Source organism: Leptopilina heterotoma, unplaced genomic scaffold (assembly GCF_015476425.1).
Source record: "Leptopilina heterotoma isolate Lh14 unplaced genomic scaffold, ASM1547642v1 Lhet_120, whole genome shotgun sequence".
In the NCBI taxonomy this organism is placed as follows: Eukaryota; Metazoa; Arthropoda; class Insecta; order Hymenoptera; family Figitidae; genus Leptopilina; species Leptopilina heterotoma.
Window position 1 is genome coordinate 1,651,830 of NW_025110838.1, and position 18,360 is coordinate 1,670,189.

Below are 18,360 nucleotides of genomic sequence, written 5' to 3' on the forward strand. Positions count from 1 at the left end.
ACCGGTCATAAATAAATACACGGAATACAATAAATATTAATTTATCCATAAACATAAAATGCAAAAAACAAAAAAATTCTTTTGCAAAATAGTTCACGATCATCTAATTATTTTTCTTCAAATTCTCCAAAAGTTCTTTGTGGCATACAATGTAAAAAAAATAGGTACTACAATTTTGTATCTACGAATAAATACTGCGATTCATCGTTGTTATAATTAACAAACAAAAAACCACAAAGAACTAGAAAAAAAATCACATTATGATGTGTTGCGAATGTGCGAAAGAAATACTCCGTTAACAATGTTACTCCTTTTATCATTATTGTCTATCCTATTCACCCCCCCCCTATCTTTTTTCCTTTCGTAAAAAAACAATAGTAGGTAATTAAATACACGTCACATATTGTAAAATCCTACCTCTCCCCTGCTTCATATCCTGCACCAGAAACCACAGATGTCTGATTACCGTAAATGTAACGACTATATAAACACAACAATCCGTTTCACTTGTCGCGCACAAGATGACACATGTCACTAACTATATATATAGTAATTTAACTGTTTGCAAAATCATACTCCCCCCCAACCCACCCCCTCACTAAAAAAATCAAATACTCACACATGTTTTAACTCTCTATTGTTTAAACAAGTAAAAAAAAAGTCGTATACATATACATGTGCCTGATAACATTTTTTTTTTGTATTTGTATTTGTATTTCTCGTATAAACAGTAAATGTTATTTTGCCGTATATATTATAGTAATGATTTGCGCATGTATAGTTTTAATAATTGTTTCTTTGCTTTTTGTGTTATTATATAGATATATCCAGGTAGTTTAATTTGTACTTTAGTTTGCTTTTAGAATTATAGCTTTTGTAGAAAAAATATTAATTTTCTCCTTTTTGATTCCTTTTGAAACTTTTTTTGAAATTTTGGAAGGGAAAAATAGTTTAAAAAAAGAAAATAAGTGAAATTAATTTTCTACTTTTTGGGGAAAAAATATTAATTTTTTTTTGCTCTCGAGGGAAAATTTGATCGTTTAATGCACTCTGACGTTTCATAATAAATCGAATTAATGTATTTTTCAGAGTAGAAATTTCGGATATGAAAGCATTTTATCAAGAGAGGTAAGGTACTTTAATTGTTTCGAATATTTTTTATATGAAAAAAAAGTGCGATATACTACTTGCAAATATATTTATTCTACTTTTTTTCCTTGATTTTTGCTGATTTTATTAGTAGGGGAATGTAGTCAAGGTTGGCCTACTGTCTAGGTAGGCCACTCGCGTTTTTTTGTCAAGTTCACTAGCGCCACCTACGCGCATTTTTGTCGAAGCTTGTCTTAGTGAAACCTAACTTTTTGTTCAATTACATTTTCGGAAAATCGAAAATTGTGTTTTCTGTGACGTCGGTACAAAAAAAGCTCAAAAAAAGTTTTGTGCATAATGTGAAAAACCATTAATAAAAGATAAAAAACAAATTGAATCGTCAAGGCAAGTATGCAGAAAATTTGTGGGACTCATGGTTGAAAGGAAAACAAAGTAAAAAATCGAATCCCGAAACGTATTTCTTTTTGTTTACAACAATTCGGTAATGTTACTTACTGTCAAGGTCGGCCACTATGTGTTTAAAATGCGCAAAGTTGAGGACGAGCTACTTCATTTGCAAAAACTGCAATTCTGTATAACTCATAATATAATTGATCATCTTATTAATATTTTTATTTAATTTTATTAATATTTTAGTGCAAAACTTTTTTTTATTTATATTTATTTTTTTATATTGTTTATTGTTATTATTTTGTTATTTCATTAAGTTACAAACTGTAAACAATAAAGAATCAATTTTCCGTAACTCTAAACATGTCATTTTATTTTTTAACGATTAATGCCCTTTGAATTTTAAACATGGCCGACCTTGACTGTAATGGCCAACCTGGACTACAAATTTTTTTTTTTTTAAATCTTTATAACTTTTTCATTTTTAAACCTGTCAATTTACTTTGTACAGAAAAAATGTTCCTATTAAACAGGACTTTCCAACCATATACTTCAATTGTCCAAATTCATTTTTAAAAAAAAGTTATAAACAAAAGTCAAAAAGGTGGCCGACCTAGACTATGTTCCCCTAACAATATAACAAGAAATATAATAGTTACTAAAATCGGTTTTTTCTACTGAAACTGTAAGTTGTGCAAATCGAATTAATGTTGTCTGACTTCACCTTATTTTTACTACTCAGATTTAAAATAAATTATTAATTAATATTAATAATATTATAATTATTATAATTCCACTAAAAATGGAATTATAAAGAATCGATACTATTTTGTCTGATTGAAATCGAATTTTACTACTTAAACTATTTTTTTGTTAAATTGAATAAATTCTGTCTGACTAAAATTATTTTTTACTACCGAAATAGTTGTTATCACAAATAGAATTCTTTTTTTTTCCAGATCAAAATTAGTTTTTCCTGCTGAAACAATGTCTATAGAAAAAGTATAAAAATTTTGTCTGACTAAAATTAATTTTTACTACTAAAGTCATAAATATTTAAAGTCGAATTGGTCTTGTTTTGTCTAAAACTAAATTTTACTTTTGAAATATTATTAATATTAAATATTAATTACTGAGAAAATAATTTACTATGCTGACTGAAATTAATTTTTACTATTGAAACTGTAATTATTAAAAACAATTATTTTGTCAGACGGGCATTATTTTTTACTATACTAAAATCGTTGTTTGTGAAAAAAGAATTTTGTTTGTCTGACTGAAACTAATTTTTATCACTGAAACCACAGTTACTGAGAAAATGATTTATTATGCCTGACTGAAACCAGTTTTTACTACTGAAATTAAAGTTTTAAAAAAAATTATTAATTACGACTGACTGAAATTATTTTTTACTACTAAAACCGTAATTACTAACAATTACTAATTACCTTGTCTGTCTGGAAATGATTTTTACTACTCAAACTATAGTTATTGAAAAGAAAAATTGTTATGGCTAACTAAAATTAATTTAAAGTATTAAAATTACAGTTATTGAAAAAGATTTATATTCTTATAATGTGTACTACTGAAACTGTAGCTATTGAAATTAAAATCTGCTTTGTCTGACTAAAACTGACTCTTACTACTGAAATCATATCTATAAATAATCGAAATTGTAATGTTTGACTTAAATTGATTTATACTACTTAAACCGTTCATAATAAAGACAATTTATTTTGCTTGACTAAAATTTATTTCACTAAAAAATTTAATTAGTATAAACCGTATTCGTTTTGTCTGACTTAAAACTGATTTTCACTACTGAAACAGTAGTTAAAACAAAAAGTATAATATTTGTTCTGGCTGACTGAAATTGATTTTTACTACTGAAATAGTAGTAATGAAAAAAAGTACTTGTTCTCACTGACTGAAATTAATTTTTACTACTGAGACACGTCTTTAGTAAAAATTGAATAAATTTTTCTACGAAAATAAACAAATGCGTTGACGAAAAATTTGTTAATATGATGAAACATTGTAGAAATTAATTTTCGAAGTTAGTAAAAAAAATAAGTAGTAGATAATAATAAGTAGAATAATGATGTAATAGCCTATAATGCACTTCCAGTGTTCCTGTTAAATTTACGAGCAATGTCTGACAACAACTATCTTTTACTACTTATTTACTTGTTTGCCTTTTACTACTGCAATTAAACGTACAAGAACTAATACTAAATTACAATATTTACAACTACAAGTATTTATAATCTAACCGAAAATGTTTTATACTTTTTGAATTCTAGCGACTACACAAAAATTATGTCTGACTAAAATGGATTTTACTACTTTAATCATTATTGGTACAAATCAAATTAGTTTTTTCTAATTCTAAAGTAAACTATTTCAGTGGTAATTTTTACGACTGAAACCAAAAATTTTTTATATCAATTTAGTTTTGATACCTTAGTAGAAATTGAATTTATTTTGTCTTACTAAAATCGATTTGTACTACTGAAACTTATTAGTGTAAATCGAAATAATTTTGTCTAGAGTAATTTTATTTTTACCACTTAAAATTAATAGTAGCTTGAGAACTACTGTCTGACTTAAACTGTTTTCCACTACTTATTAAAAGAACTTAACGTTTTGTCGGACCAAAATTGATTTTTACCACAATTTACTTTTTTCTATTTTATTTGTCCTCTATTTAAATTTTTCAAATCAATTTTTCATTAGCGAATTTTTCTTAAATTTGGTAAATTTAAATTCACAGTCTCACCAGACCAGCAAAACTAGTGTATAATCCACAATGAACTTTCTTGACAATCTATAACTTACATTGAACTTGTTTGAACTGACAATGAAAACTTGAATTGTTCTCATTTCAATCCGGCGCTTTGTCATTATAAACTCGATGCAAGAATTGTTGGGCGTCTGTTTAATCTTCTTTGTGTATCAAAACAATTGAAGCGACTGCTTATTTAGAACATACATAGATTCATGTAAGTGAGAGGCGAGTCGATAACGTGTGTCTATAATCAAACAACACCGTTTCTATGAAATCGCATTTTATTATTATTATTATTATTATTATTATTATTATTATTATTATTATTATTATTATTATTATTATTATTATTATTATTATTATTACTATTATTATTATTATTATTTTTATTATTATTATTATTTTCATTCTTAACATTATTATTTTACTGTTCCATTATTAAAATTATAATGACTTTGTAAGTAAAGAAATCAAATAAACTAAAATAGAATAATAATACTTTATAATTATTATAATAATTATAATTAAAAGGATAATTCTAAAAATTATAATTAGAAGGATAATTATTATGAAAATAACTATAATTCATTACGGCCAGACTAAAAATTATGGCAGTTCGGAAAAATTTTGTCTGACTAACAATCCATTCTACCACTGAAAGTGAAATAATAAAGACTCGAAAACATTCTGTCAGACTAAAATCGATTTTTACTACTGAAATTATTTTAGAATTTAAATTAAATAAATTTTGTCTGACTAAAATTAATTCTTACTACTAAAGCAATTGTTATCACAAATAGAATTTTTATCTCTCATCGAAATTAGTTTTTACTACTGAAACAATGTTTATAGGTAAAATATAAAAATGTTGTCTGACTAAAATTACATCTTACCACTGAAACCGTAAATATTAACACTCGAATTTGTCTTGTCTGCCTGAAACTGTTTTTTTTCCTACTGAAATTATTGTTATAAAAAGAGGTTTATTTCTGTCTGACTAAAATTAATTTTTACTACTTAAATTGTTTATTAATAATTGAAAATGCATTCTCTGTATAAAGCTAAATTTTACTACTAAAACCATAGTTATTGAAAAAATAATTTATTATGGCTGACTAAAATTAGTTTTTACTACTGAAACTGAAGCTATTTTAAAAAATAATATATTTTGTCAGACGTTAATTAATTTCTACTACTGAAATCGGAATAGTAGCCCACAAATCGAAAATCGAAAAGTTTTTTTGATTTTTCTTAAAAATTTTGTAAGAAAAGATAGTATAAGAAAAAATTTTTTCACTGTGATAATAAATTATTATCTTTATGAAAAGAAAAGGTCTATATAAGGTTTCTAGATTTATTGAAATAAATGACATTTTTTTTTGTAATGCGAGAAAAACTAATTGCTATAATTAATAACTCTTAATTTTAATTAATAAGTCTCTTCAATCAATTACAGAAAGTAAGTTTTAAAAAGTACTCAATTCTTAATTATAAGGGTGATTTCAAGTTAATAATAAAGGAGTTCACACCCCAATGAAGAGTATTGGGTTAATTTGGGATAAAACTTTCCCCCACGGAAGTATAGAGTTCTGTAAGGAAAAGCTTAAGAAAGTTAACTCAGCCAAGTGAAGTTATTCTTCTTTTATTGATTTCTCAAGTTTTTCTGAATAGTATACCTATACACATATATAGAGAAAAAATAGTAATAGTATTTTTATAGTAATTAATTATAAAATTAATAACAATAATAATAGTAATAATAGCAGTAATTAAAACTTTAATAGTAAAAATAATAATAATCATTAAATAATGAAATAGTAGTATTTTCCTTTTTTTTATAAAAAAAAGATTTTTTAAATTTAGTGAAAGCAATGAGTTGGACATTGGGATTTAAAAAAAAGAGATTAAAGGAAGCAAAACAAAAAAAAATATATATTTATGTTTAGATATAGAAGTGAGAGTAAGCTTGCGAAAAAGAGAAAGACATTACATAATACTTTGTTCGTGTTGGTGATGGTATAACGAGCTGAGCAAACAGCCTCTTGTGGTTGCATGCATTAAATGAAAATTATTCGGCGCATTATACACGTAATCTGACCTGCACACGGCATATCTTTTTCTTTCCAATTTTTTTACCCCCCCCCCCCTCTCTTTACCCTCTTTTTTTCTTTTTATTTTTTTCTACATATGGGGCAAAATTTCTCAATTGTCCTAACTTAAAATCGAAAGTCTTCAAATCGGGCTGATTTTTGCACAAACTTTAGTACTATGGGAGAGTACTTTACCCACAAAATATTAAGATATTTTATTAAAAATTGTAGGGGGGGAGGGGGTTAAAGTTTTTGGTAACGTGTGAACAGTGGATTTTTTTAGCTAATGTAGCTAAAATACAGTAGAGTGGACAAAATTTTGCCCTATATGTTTTCGAAAGGTTTTTTCCTCCTCTTTCGAATGGTGCAAAAAAAAAATTTTTTAATTAACAATTTAAGTTAATTTTTTCAAAATTAAAAATATTTTTGACTTTTTTTTGAAAATCGACATTTTTTTTTTCTCTTTTTTTTGCTTTAAAATAAAGCTTAATATGTGTACTTTCCATAACTGGTTCTGAAAAAATGACGTTTTTTTTTGTTTTCGAATTATTAATTAATTAGTTAATAAAAATCAGTAAAAAATTTATAAAAAATGAAATATTTTTCAAGCAAATAAACTTTTTTCAATTATGAGCTTATCATCGTAAAGCTTATCAAATTCCGCATCCAACGAGTATAAATACATCTATTTTTATAAATAATTGTTAAATAAATAAATAATTGAAAATTTATTTATTAATTTATTGAAAAAATGACATTTTTTTCTTCTTTTTTGCTTTGAAATAAAGCTCAATATGTGTACATTCAATACCGGTTTAGGAAAAAATGCAGCTTGATTGGTTTTCAAATAATTAATTATTTAATTAATTAATTAACTAATTAATAGTAGTAAGAAATTACTAAAAAATTAAATAGTTTTCAAGAAAATAAACTTTTCTTAATTACGAGCTTATCATCGTAAAGCTTACCAAATTCTGCATCCAACAAGCATAACCTCAACTGCTGTTCATAAATAATTATTAAGTAAATAAATAATTGATTATTATTTATTTATTAATTCTTTGAAAAAGGGAAATTTTTTCATTCTTCTATAAAATAAGGCTTAATATATTTATTTTTAATACCCGATTAGGAAAAATTATCATATTCTTTTGTTTTCGTATTATTTATTAATTAATTAATAAAAATTAGTAAAAAAATTAATATTTTTCAAGAAAATAAACTTTACTTAATTTTGGGCTTTCCAACGTAAAGCTAAACAAATTCCGCTTCCAACATGTTTATTTTTTACTATTTTTTATGAGCAATTGTTAAACACATAAATGAATAGTCGAAAATAAAAAATTAATTAAAAAGTGGATATTACTAAAAAAATGAAAAGATGCTGATAATTATTTCTTTAACAACCGTTTAATGCTCCATATTCATTATTAACAGGATATTGTTAGTAGTATTATGATTTACTTATTGTATTATTCGCCGAACTTGTATTATGAAAATTTATTATGTTTAATGTTCAATCTTTCTTTTTTGATAATTTGAATCTTGGCGCGCATTGATATAGTGTTGACTTTTGCCGCGAGATGGCTTATTTCTATTTTCTCACAGGAGAGATAATTTCTGGAAAGTATATAAGAAGGTTATTAAATAATACTCTTCTGGATTCTTTGAGAATACAATTATTGCAGGTTTGTACCGATATACGTTTTGTCTTAATTTTTTATATATTTTAAATCATTGGTGTTTTTGTAGTCTAATAGTCTGTCATTTTCAGTGTTTTAATTTTCAGTGTTTTAATTTTTTTGCTTTTTTTTTGCTTTTTTTTTAGAAAGGGTAGGTGTTTAAATTCAAAGTTTCGTACTATTAAATATAGTATTGAAAATTGGATTTAAAATGTCTGCGAATAATTCTTTAAAAGTCTGGCAGGACAGATGTATTAATCCTTTCCAAATTAAATTACATGTGAAAAGGGTATTACGTAAAGTATCGAAAAAGTTACAAGAAAAGCACTCTTTTCCACCAAATTCAAAGATTTGTACGGAATGCAATTATAAATTGCAAAAAGATTGCATTGATCTGCCAACAATTCCTGAAGAATCAACTAACTTTGATCAGCAAGAGCAAAATGAAGTGGACCAAATTGATAATTTAAATTTTTCGGATGCTGATAGCGCTTCTGAAAATAATTTACAAAATGATGAAGATTTTTATGAAGAAGCTAATTCAAATTGTAATGATAATTATCACAAGTATTGTGTAGAAGTTTTTCAGCAAATAAAAGAAAAATTTGAGAATTCCGATAATGTGTCAGAAAAAATGCAGCTTCTTACACTTGTGCCAAAGTCTTGGAGTCGTTATAAAATAATGAAAGAATTTAATGTCTCCGAGAGACAGGCAAGAAATTGTAAAAGTTTAGTTACTGAGAATGGGATTTTGTCTCTTCCAAAACCAAAGAAAGGTAAACAAATTTCACCTGAAACTGAGGCTCTAGTTCTAAACTTTTACAATCGTGACGACATTAGTCGAATGATGCCAGGAATGAAAGATTTTGTGTCAGTGAAAATGCCTGATGGTCATCGTGAGCATGTACAAAAAAGGCTTTTGTTAAGCAACTTAAGCGAGCTATATTCATTATTTAAATCAGAGCAAAATGTTAAAATAAGTTTCAGCAAATTTTCCAAATTAAGGCCTGCTCACTGTGTATTAGCTGGAAGTAGTGGTACACATACTGTATGTGTGTGTACTTATCACGAAAATGTAAAGTTAATGTTACAAGAAATTAACATTAAAGATTTAACTAGTGATAGTAGCATGCCTTTGAACGATTACCACGACTGCATAAGAGCTATAGTATGCCTTAATCCCAGCAGTGACTGTTATTTAGGAAATTGTAAACAATGTCCAGGAACAGATATTTTAAAAGATATTTTGATTGAAGCTTTTGATAAAAATTGTATTGACGAGATAAAGTGTGAAATTTGGCTTCAAACCGACAGATATTCATTAAAAACTTTGGTAATGAGCGTGGATGAATTTGTAGAAGATCTATGTGATCGTTTAAATAAATTAAAAACACACGATTTCATTTCCAAAGAACAGTCAAGCTTCTTCAAAACTCTTAAAGAAAAAATAGAACCTGGTGAAATTATTGTTTCGTTCGATTTTGCAGAAAACTACGCTTTTGTTGTCCAAAACGCGGCTCAAGCTTTCCATTGGAATAACGACCATGCTACAATTTTCACAGTCGTTATTTATTATAAATTAGAAGACAAATGTATGCACAAGAGCATGGCCATAATTTCAAATAATTTATCACATGACACTGTAAGCGTTTACGAATATCAAACGATCATTATAAATTATTTGAAAGAAAATTTCGACGTTAAGAAAGTGTACTATTTTTCGGATGGAGCGAAACAACACTTCAAAAATAAAAACTCTTTTGCTAACCTTCAGGCTCATGAAAAAGACTTCGGTTTTCCTGCCGAATGGCATTTTCATGCTACAAGTCATGGTAAAGGTGCTTGCGATGGCATAGGAGCTATTATAAAAAGAGGAGCTGCTCGAGCCAGCCTTCAAGCATCTTCAAAAGGACATATCCTTAATGCCGAAACACTATTTCAGTGGGCTAAAAAAAAATGTAAAGAAACAGAAATTTTTTTTAAAAGTAAAGAAACTCATGCTTCAACGACAGAAATGCTAAAAACGCGATTCGACAGTGCGATTACAATACCTGGTACTTCTCAATATCATTGCTTTAAACCACACAATAACCAACAAATTGAATTGAAAAAATTTTCGGCTGACAGAGAAAGTGCTTTCTTCCCTAAAACTGCCAAAAAGACACAAATCAAACGAACTGCAAAAGGGCCACCACAGAAAATTACAAAAAAAACAAAGAAAACGAATTATGCTAAAGGTAAGAAATAAAGTCAAGCATTTATTATACAGTTACAATTGACAATATAAGAATTGTAATAATCGATAATAGAAAAGAAAAATTCCATTACATTAAACCTCACAACACACACACACACACATTACAAAAATACACAGAACCTATTTTTAAAATAGTTTAAAACATCACGTAATACACACACATTACACAACTATAATGCAGGCATTGAATAATTAGAATGACAGTCTCAACCCTGTAAAATGCAGAGAGTAGTTGTTTAGCTTTACGTTGGAAAGCCCAAAATTAAGTAAAGTTTATTTTTTTGAAAAATATTAATTTTTTTTACTAATTTTTATTAATTAATTAATAAATAATACGAAAACAAAAGAATATGGTAATTTTTCCTAATCGGGTATTGAAAATAAATATATTAAGCCTTATTTTATAGAAGAATGAAAAAATTTCCCTTTTTCAAAGAATTAATAAATAAATAATAATCAATTATTTATTTACTTAATAATTATTTATGAACAGCAGTTGAGGTTATGCTTGTTGGATGCAGAATTTAGTAAGCTTTACGATGATAAGCTCGTAATTAAGAAAAGTTTATTTTCTTGAAAACTATTTAATTTTTTAGTAATTTCTTACTACTATTAATTAGTTAATTAATTAATTAAATAATTAATTATTTGAAAACCAATCAAGCTGCATTTTTTCCTAAACCGGTATTGAATGTACACATATTGAGCTTTATTTCAAAGCAAAAAAGAAGAAAAAAATGTCATTTTTTCAATAAATTAATAAATAAATTTTCAATTATTTATTTATTTAACAATTATTTATAAAAATAGATGTATTTATACTCGTTGGATGCGGAATTTGATAAGCTTTACGATGATAAGCTCATAATTGAAAAAAGTTTATTTGCTTGAAAAATATTTCATTTTTTATAAATTTTTTACTGATTTTTATTAACTAATTAATTAATAATTCGAAAACAAAAAAAAACGTCATTTTTTCAGAACCAGTTATGGAAAGTACACATATTAAGCTTTATTTTAAAGCAAAAAAAAGAGAAAAAAAAAATGTCGATTTTCAAAAAAAAGTCAAAAATATTTTTAATTTTGAAAAAATTAACTTAAATTGTTAATTAAAAAATTTTTTTTTTGCACCATTCGAAAGAGGAGGAAAAAACCTTTCGAAAACATATAGGGCAAAATTTTGTCCACTCTACTGTATTTTAGCTACATTAGCTAAAAAAATCCACTGTTCACACGTTACCAAAAACTTTAACCCCCTCCCCCCCCTACAATTTTTAATAAAATATCTTAATATTTTGTGGGTAAAGTACTCTCCCATAGTACTAAAGTTTGTGCAAAAATCAGCCCGATTTGAAGACTTTCGATTTTAAGTTAGGACAATTGAGAAATTTTGCCCCATATATAGCGACCGTGACCGTTCTCTCTTCATTAAAATCTTTTTCACTTATCGTACGACATACTTTTCCTGACAACAATTTTTTCCAGATCACAAATTCTCGGCAGGAAGACAAAGAAATAAAAAATCTTTTCTTAATAGAGAAGTACTGTATTAAATGTTTTTATAATAAGGAGAAAGTGGTCTTTTAGTTTCTTGAAATAAATATTTATAATTTGTTTCCTTTTATTCTATTACTAGTGAGAGTATAGAATTTTGTCAAAAGAAAATACTAAATTTTCTTTTCTAGAAAATAAAATTTAGTATTTGTTTTTAAGTAGTAAAGGTAATTTTCAGTCAGGCTTAACATGTTGTTTACAATGGTAACAAACTTTAATGCGTTTAGTCAGACAAGTGTTCTTTTCAAAGTGATTTTAATATTTTATCAGTAGTACAACCAGGTTTAGTCAGACGATAGTCAGCTGCGATTTCTGTAACTTAACTTTCAGTGGTAAAGATCAATTTTAGTCAGACAAACCTTTAATGATTTTTTAATAAGTAGTAAAAAAACAGTTTAAAGTCAGACAGTAGTTTTTAAAAGCTAGTTTTAATTTTCAGTGGTGAAAATAAAATTACTTCAGACAAAATTATTTCGATTTGCACTAATAAGTTTCAGTAGAACAAATCGAATTTAGTCAGACACATAAAATTTGATATGAATTCAGGTTTCCGCAGCAAATGGCAATTTTGATCAATAAAAACTGATTTCAGTAGTAAAAAGTAATTTAAGTCAGACAATACATTTTTTTGAAGATGCGCTTTCAGTGGTAAAAATTAGTTTAGGTCAGCCAAAGTATATTCGTTTTTATATATCTTTGGTTTCAGTAGAAAAATTCAGTTTCAATCAGACAGATAAAATTTGTTTTTCAATAATTGTGGTTTCAGTAGTAAAAACAATTTTCAGTCAGACAGATTAAATTTGTTTTCAATCAGTGTTTCAGTAGTAAAAATGAATTTCAGTCAGTTATAATAAATTCTTTTTTCATCAAGATTAATTTCAGTAGTCAGAATCACATTCAGGTAGACATAAAAAATTCGATTAAATGTTTTCGGTTTTAGTAGTAAAAATTAATTTTAGTCAGGCCAAATGTTTATATTTATGATGTGAATTTGTTTAAGTAGTAAAAATTAATTTCAGTCAAACAAAATAAATTCTATTTGTGCTAACCACTGTTTCAGTAGTAAGAGTCCATTTTAGTCAGACACGGCAGAGACTAATTCTAATATCTATAGTTTAAGTAGTAAAAACTAATTTCAGTCAGACATAGTAAATTATTTTATAAGAATAATTTCAGTAGTAAAAAACAGTTTTAGGTAGACAAGACAAATTCGATTGTTAATATTTTCGGTTCCAAGTGAAAAAAACAGTTTTAGTCATGCAAAGCAAATTAAATTTTTAATTTCCCTGGTTATAGTAGTAAAAACCAGTTTTAGTCAGAAGGAACAAATTTTAATTTCAATAATAACTGTTTAAGTAGTAAAAAATAATTTTAGTCAGACAAAATTTATTTTATTTATCCAAAAATATAGTTTCAGTAGTAAAAATCGATTTCAGTCAGACAAAATAGTATCGATTCTTTAAAATTCCACTTTCAGTGGTAAAGAAAAATTTCAGTCAGACAAAGTTTTTCCAACCTGATAGAATTTCGGCATTAGTAATAAATCTCGATTTTTAGTCAGTCAATACATTAAAAATACTAATATTACTATTTGGTTTTGAAATTTTATTGTTTTTACAATTTATACAATTTTTATCAACAGTAGTAAAATTTAATTTAGTCAGATATTATATTTAACATAAAATTTTTGTATTTTTTTTACGTCTAAACCTTTTTTAAAACCAGCATTTGCAGTTATTCTTTAATAATTATGAATCAAAACTAACAGATAATAAATTGCTAAATTTTTTTATCTAAGAAATCCGGAACAAAAAAAGAAATCCGACCTCTCTTGTCAAATGCAAAATTTAAAAATGTAATTTTTAATTAAAAATAAAAATTCTTCAATCAAACATCATTTCAAAAATCGATCAGTTACGAAAGAGTTTTTTTTTTAAATACAAAAAACAAGGCAACAAATCAGTATTTAATTTTTTTTTAAATGCAAAGAATATTTAAATTTACCGATCAAGAATGTGGCATTAAAAAAAAAGAGGGAAAGTTCAGATTAACAATTTTCGATATAATAATTTCTCTATTAAAAGAAAATGGCAATATCGTGTAAATGTAATAACATGCATGGCGATGGTTTAATATAATTTTCGCCGAATGAACTAATAAAGTCGTGTAATTTACGATCCAATTTAATGGTCGACTTTCCTTTAACGGATTCAAAAAAAAAGAGATGGTGGGGGATATTATAGTAATTTCTCTTTCAATTTATTAGTTCTCGATTATCGATATCCATTTCCCATTCGCATGTTCTGGAGATTTTTCCCCTCTCCCTCGTTCCCTTTTTCCTCACTTTTTTTTATATTAGTTTCGCTACTTAATGTAAGTGCGCCGTGTGTATAAATAAATGTGTATATATTCTAGATGAAGTATTATTAATAGATTGATAAGAGAATGAATGCGCATGTATTGATCATGAATCTTGGAATGCGTAGGATACGCTTGTCTTAATCAAACTTTGACCTTGGTAGCTCGATCTGGTTCTCAACTCGGAGGAAGGAGGTGACTTGTCCGATTTCATCACGAACGGGGAATGGTATCTCATCGGTGAGTTTGACTCATGTCCAATTCATTGGGGACCAATCAGGTCTCTCAAAAAAGTTAACATGTGTTTTGTTTATATAATAATATTTTTTTTATAATAGTATCTTTTTTATAATAATTATTCTTTATAATAATAATTTTCTATAATAATTATTCTTTATAATAATAATTTTCTATAATACTAATTCTTTATAATAATAATTTTCTATAATATTAGTATTATAGAAAATTATTTTTTATAATAATAATTTTCTATAATATTAGTATTATAGAAAATTATTTTTTATAATAATAATTATTTATAGTACCAATTTTTTATAGTATTTTTTATAGTAATATAAAATTACTATAATAAATTTTATAGTAATAATAATTTTTTATAATAATTATATTTTTTCAATATTGTAATATTGAAAATTTTTTCTCAACGATGTCTCTTATTTTTGTGTGTATTTTTTACACACTGTCGACAGTGGGAAATGTGTGAAAATGTTGAGCCTCAAATAAATTGGGAGGTCCGAAACGGAAAAGTGTCACAATATTGAATTGGTGGCCTTCGTTTATACGTGACATCGAAATTGAAAACAATCCTTCGATCGCAAAAAAAATGATGCTTTTATGTCAGACGAAAGTTCCAAGATTTCCTTTTTATATTGTTTACGTGGAAATTCAATTTTTTTCTTTGTGAAAAAATTATTGTTGATGAATAATTTGATACTTGTTTCTTCTTTTTTTTTGGGAAAATCGGAAGAAAATTTGTTTTAGTAGCAATCAAAATTATTTATTATTTATTTTAATTATTCATTCATTTTATTGTTTCATTTAATAAAAATATATTTTACAAGTTATAATAAATTATATTTGAAACAATAATAACCTTTTATTGACAAATAGTCATTTAATTAAATTTACTTTTTCAACGTTTAAAATATTAAAAATTTTATTAAATTAAATATTTCAAGAAATTTAAGAAATCATTTTAAGAAATAAATAATTTTTCTAAAATATTAAATATTGGAAAGGAAAATTTAATTATGACTATTATTTGAGTCAATAAAAATCTATTTGTTTCGAATGCAATTCACTTGACAAAAAAATAATTATTTGTAACGTTAATGAATTTAATTTTGACGAAAAATAATCCTCTGCAACGTAAATTAATTTATTAGGCGAAAAATAATTATTTACAACGTGAATTAATTTATTTTAGAAGAAAAATAATTATTTGCAAAGTAAATTAATTTATTAGATGAAAAAAAAATATTTACAGTGTAAATTAATTTTGTTTTATAACAGTACATTTTTATTGTATTAAAAAACAAAAAAAAATTTACAAAATTTTAAATTTTCTTCCTCTCTTTATTGAGGAAAACAAAAAAAGAAGCAATAAAAGGACAATTGAAAGAATCGTTATACAACCTCTTTCCAGAAAATAGATGTCGAAAATCGACCATGTGAAAGTAACTTTAATTAAGAGCAATACTTTATCTCAAACGATAAAAATTCGATATTAGAAAAATAAAAAAGTAAATAAAAAATAAGAGAAAAAAAATAGAAAGATCAAAGAAGATGAAAAAAAAATCTGGGAAAATATTGAGTTACCCTGAAATTGTATAATTAAAATAAATACTTCTTCTTTTTTGAATTTTTTAAATTTGAAATTTTTTTCTCATCATTCAAGAATTGGTCAACTCTTTATTTACAGTGACGAAAAAAGGAACAATTTAAGGGATTAAAAAAAAGTTCGAGGTCAGTTGGAATTATCTTATCTGACTAAAAGCTGGTTAACTCTACTTGAAACGTTAAATCCTCAGTAGAAAAAACTGCGTTCAGTCAGACAAACAGTATCAAGCTATTTATTCACTAAAGCGTAAGTACCTGAAATATTTCCCACTTCTTTTCAAGCAAGAATCTCATCTATTCCCGTAAAACCAATAGAAAAAAAAATATATTTATAATCTTGGAGCTTTCCTGTCTTTTGGGAAAAAAAATTGCAATTTAAAAGCTTTTTCACTGGTAAACACGCTTTCGACAGAAAGTTTCGTTTCGAAACAAGAAAATAAGTGTCGAATTCAAAATATAATTTTATAAATATTCAAATTATATCAAAATATATTTAATTCTATTTATTTATAATTTTATTAAAATTATATTTTCGACTGAACAAAAATTTATTTGTGAATATTTATTTGATAATAGATAAGTAATTATTTGAATCAAATAAATTTTGTATTTAATGTAGTAATACATAGTAATAAAATAATTTAATTTACTAATCATGAAAATAGAAAAACTACCCATAAGGAAAAAAACGTAATTAATATTAATGAGACGAACAAAGTTCATTAAATTCAAGTACAAAAATTGTTTTGTATAATGTAGAAAATTAATTTATATTCAAAGAAAGTGAATTTTCGTTTTTTTTTATTTTCTTTAATAATAATGATATGAAAGGGTGAAATAAACGGACAAAGAGAGCGAGAGATACGGAACTTAAAGAGAAATGTTTAATGAAACCTTTGCCCTCAGAGATTACAACAAATTTCCTCGGAAGAGGAAGAAGTTCAAAGGTGGAAGGCGAATGCGAAATGAAGTTTGCAATCAAAACTAAATATTTTACTTAACGAAACTGTAGGAAAGTTTATTAGGATTTCTCCACTAGTTAGAGCTGGATTATATGTTTGCACAAGAAAATGTGACAGTTTGCGGTTTGTGGTTCCAGTGGGAAATTTGCCAAGGCCGACCGATTGGCTAAATATTTAAACAAACTCCCCCCCCCCGCCATTATTGGCCCAAGATTGCGCGTGTTTAGAAATCAAAATGCCATTTAAATATTCTTTCAATATTGTCACAAAAATTCTTTGTTAATTTTATTCAAAGTTTTTCTTTTCAGTCCGGAGGGTAAAATTTACTTTTTCCTAATTTTTCATTTTACTGCAATATTTATTTTAATAATAATTTTTTATTTACTCAAAAAAAAATTATTTTGTATTTTGAAAGTAGTATTCTTGTAAGTTTGAAATATTCTTTTTATTGAAAATTTGGAAAATTTATAGCTTTTCTTGTGGAAAAAGAATTTTTTAGTGTGGAGAAAAATAATTTTAGATTCACTTTCAAGAACAGAAAATAAGAGTTATAATTTTCGAAATGAAAATGGAGAGATGGGAAAAATTTCCGTCACGTTCTACTTGAAAATTTTGTTTTAACTTTTACCTATTCTTAGACATTTACAGGAAAACAAAGCTGACAGGGTTCTGTAAGTCGAACGTGACTAGAGTCGATTTCCAATAGCTTTTCAGCTTTTTATCAAGTCCGAGGAGCCAAGAATTTTACGACTTTCGACAGTAACTTGAATTTCGGTTTTATTTAATTTTTACTGCTATTGCTATTTATTTGTACTTTTTTCTTAAATTAAACACAAGATAGTTTCCCGCAATTGACAGCTAAAGATGTTTATCACTATTTTCTTTGCAGTTCGATTCTTCATTCAGAAAATCTTCTTTATAAAAATTAGAGAATCAAAAATACTCTTTTGTTTATTCTTTTCTTATTTTTATTTTTAATCCTTTTTATTTATTTTGTTATTATTTTATTTTTTATTCATTTTATTGATTATTTTTTTTATTTTTTATTTTATTATTATTATTATTATTATTATTATTATTATTATTATTATTATTATTATTATTATTATTATTATTTATTATTTTATTTTTTTAATTAATTTATTTTTTGTTTGATATTCTTATTATTTATCTGTCTGTTTATTCTTATTGACAAAAATTTATTTCAATCTTTTTATTATTAAAAACAAAAACATTTCTACATAATAATCATTCACTACATTATTTTTATTTTTGTTTGTTTGTTTTTTTTTGTTATTTAGTATAAAAT

The 18,360-nt window shown here is 25.6% G+C and overlaps 1 protein-coding gene and 1 long non-coding RNA gene across 4 annotated transcripts in view; one reads left to right on the forward strand and one right to left on the reverse strand.

The window, feature by feature from the left end:
• Window positions 1-18,360, forward strand: part of LOC122510668 (neuronal acetylcholine receptor subunit alpha-7) — a 344,417-nt gene that overhangs the window by 193,282 nt on the left and 132,775 nt on the right. For all 3 annotated transcript variants that reach the window (XM_043625472.1, XM_043625481.1, XM_043625489.1), the window contains one exon: window positions 14,394-14,469. In XM_043625472.1, coding sequence (XP_043481407.1) covers window positions 14,394-14,469 — 76 coding nt within the window. The remainder of the gene's footprint in view (window positions 1-14,393; window positions 14,470-18,360) is intronic.
• The window catches only part of LOC122510687, a 100,682-nt gene that overhangs the window by 48,240 nt on the left and 34,082 nt on the right, over window positions 1-18,360 (reverse strand). The gene's annotated exons all lie outside the window — the stretch shown is intronic.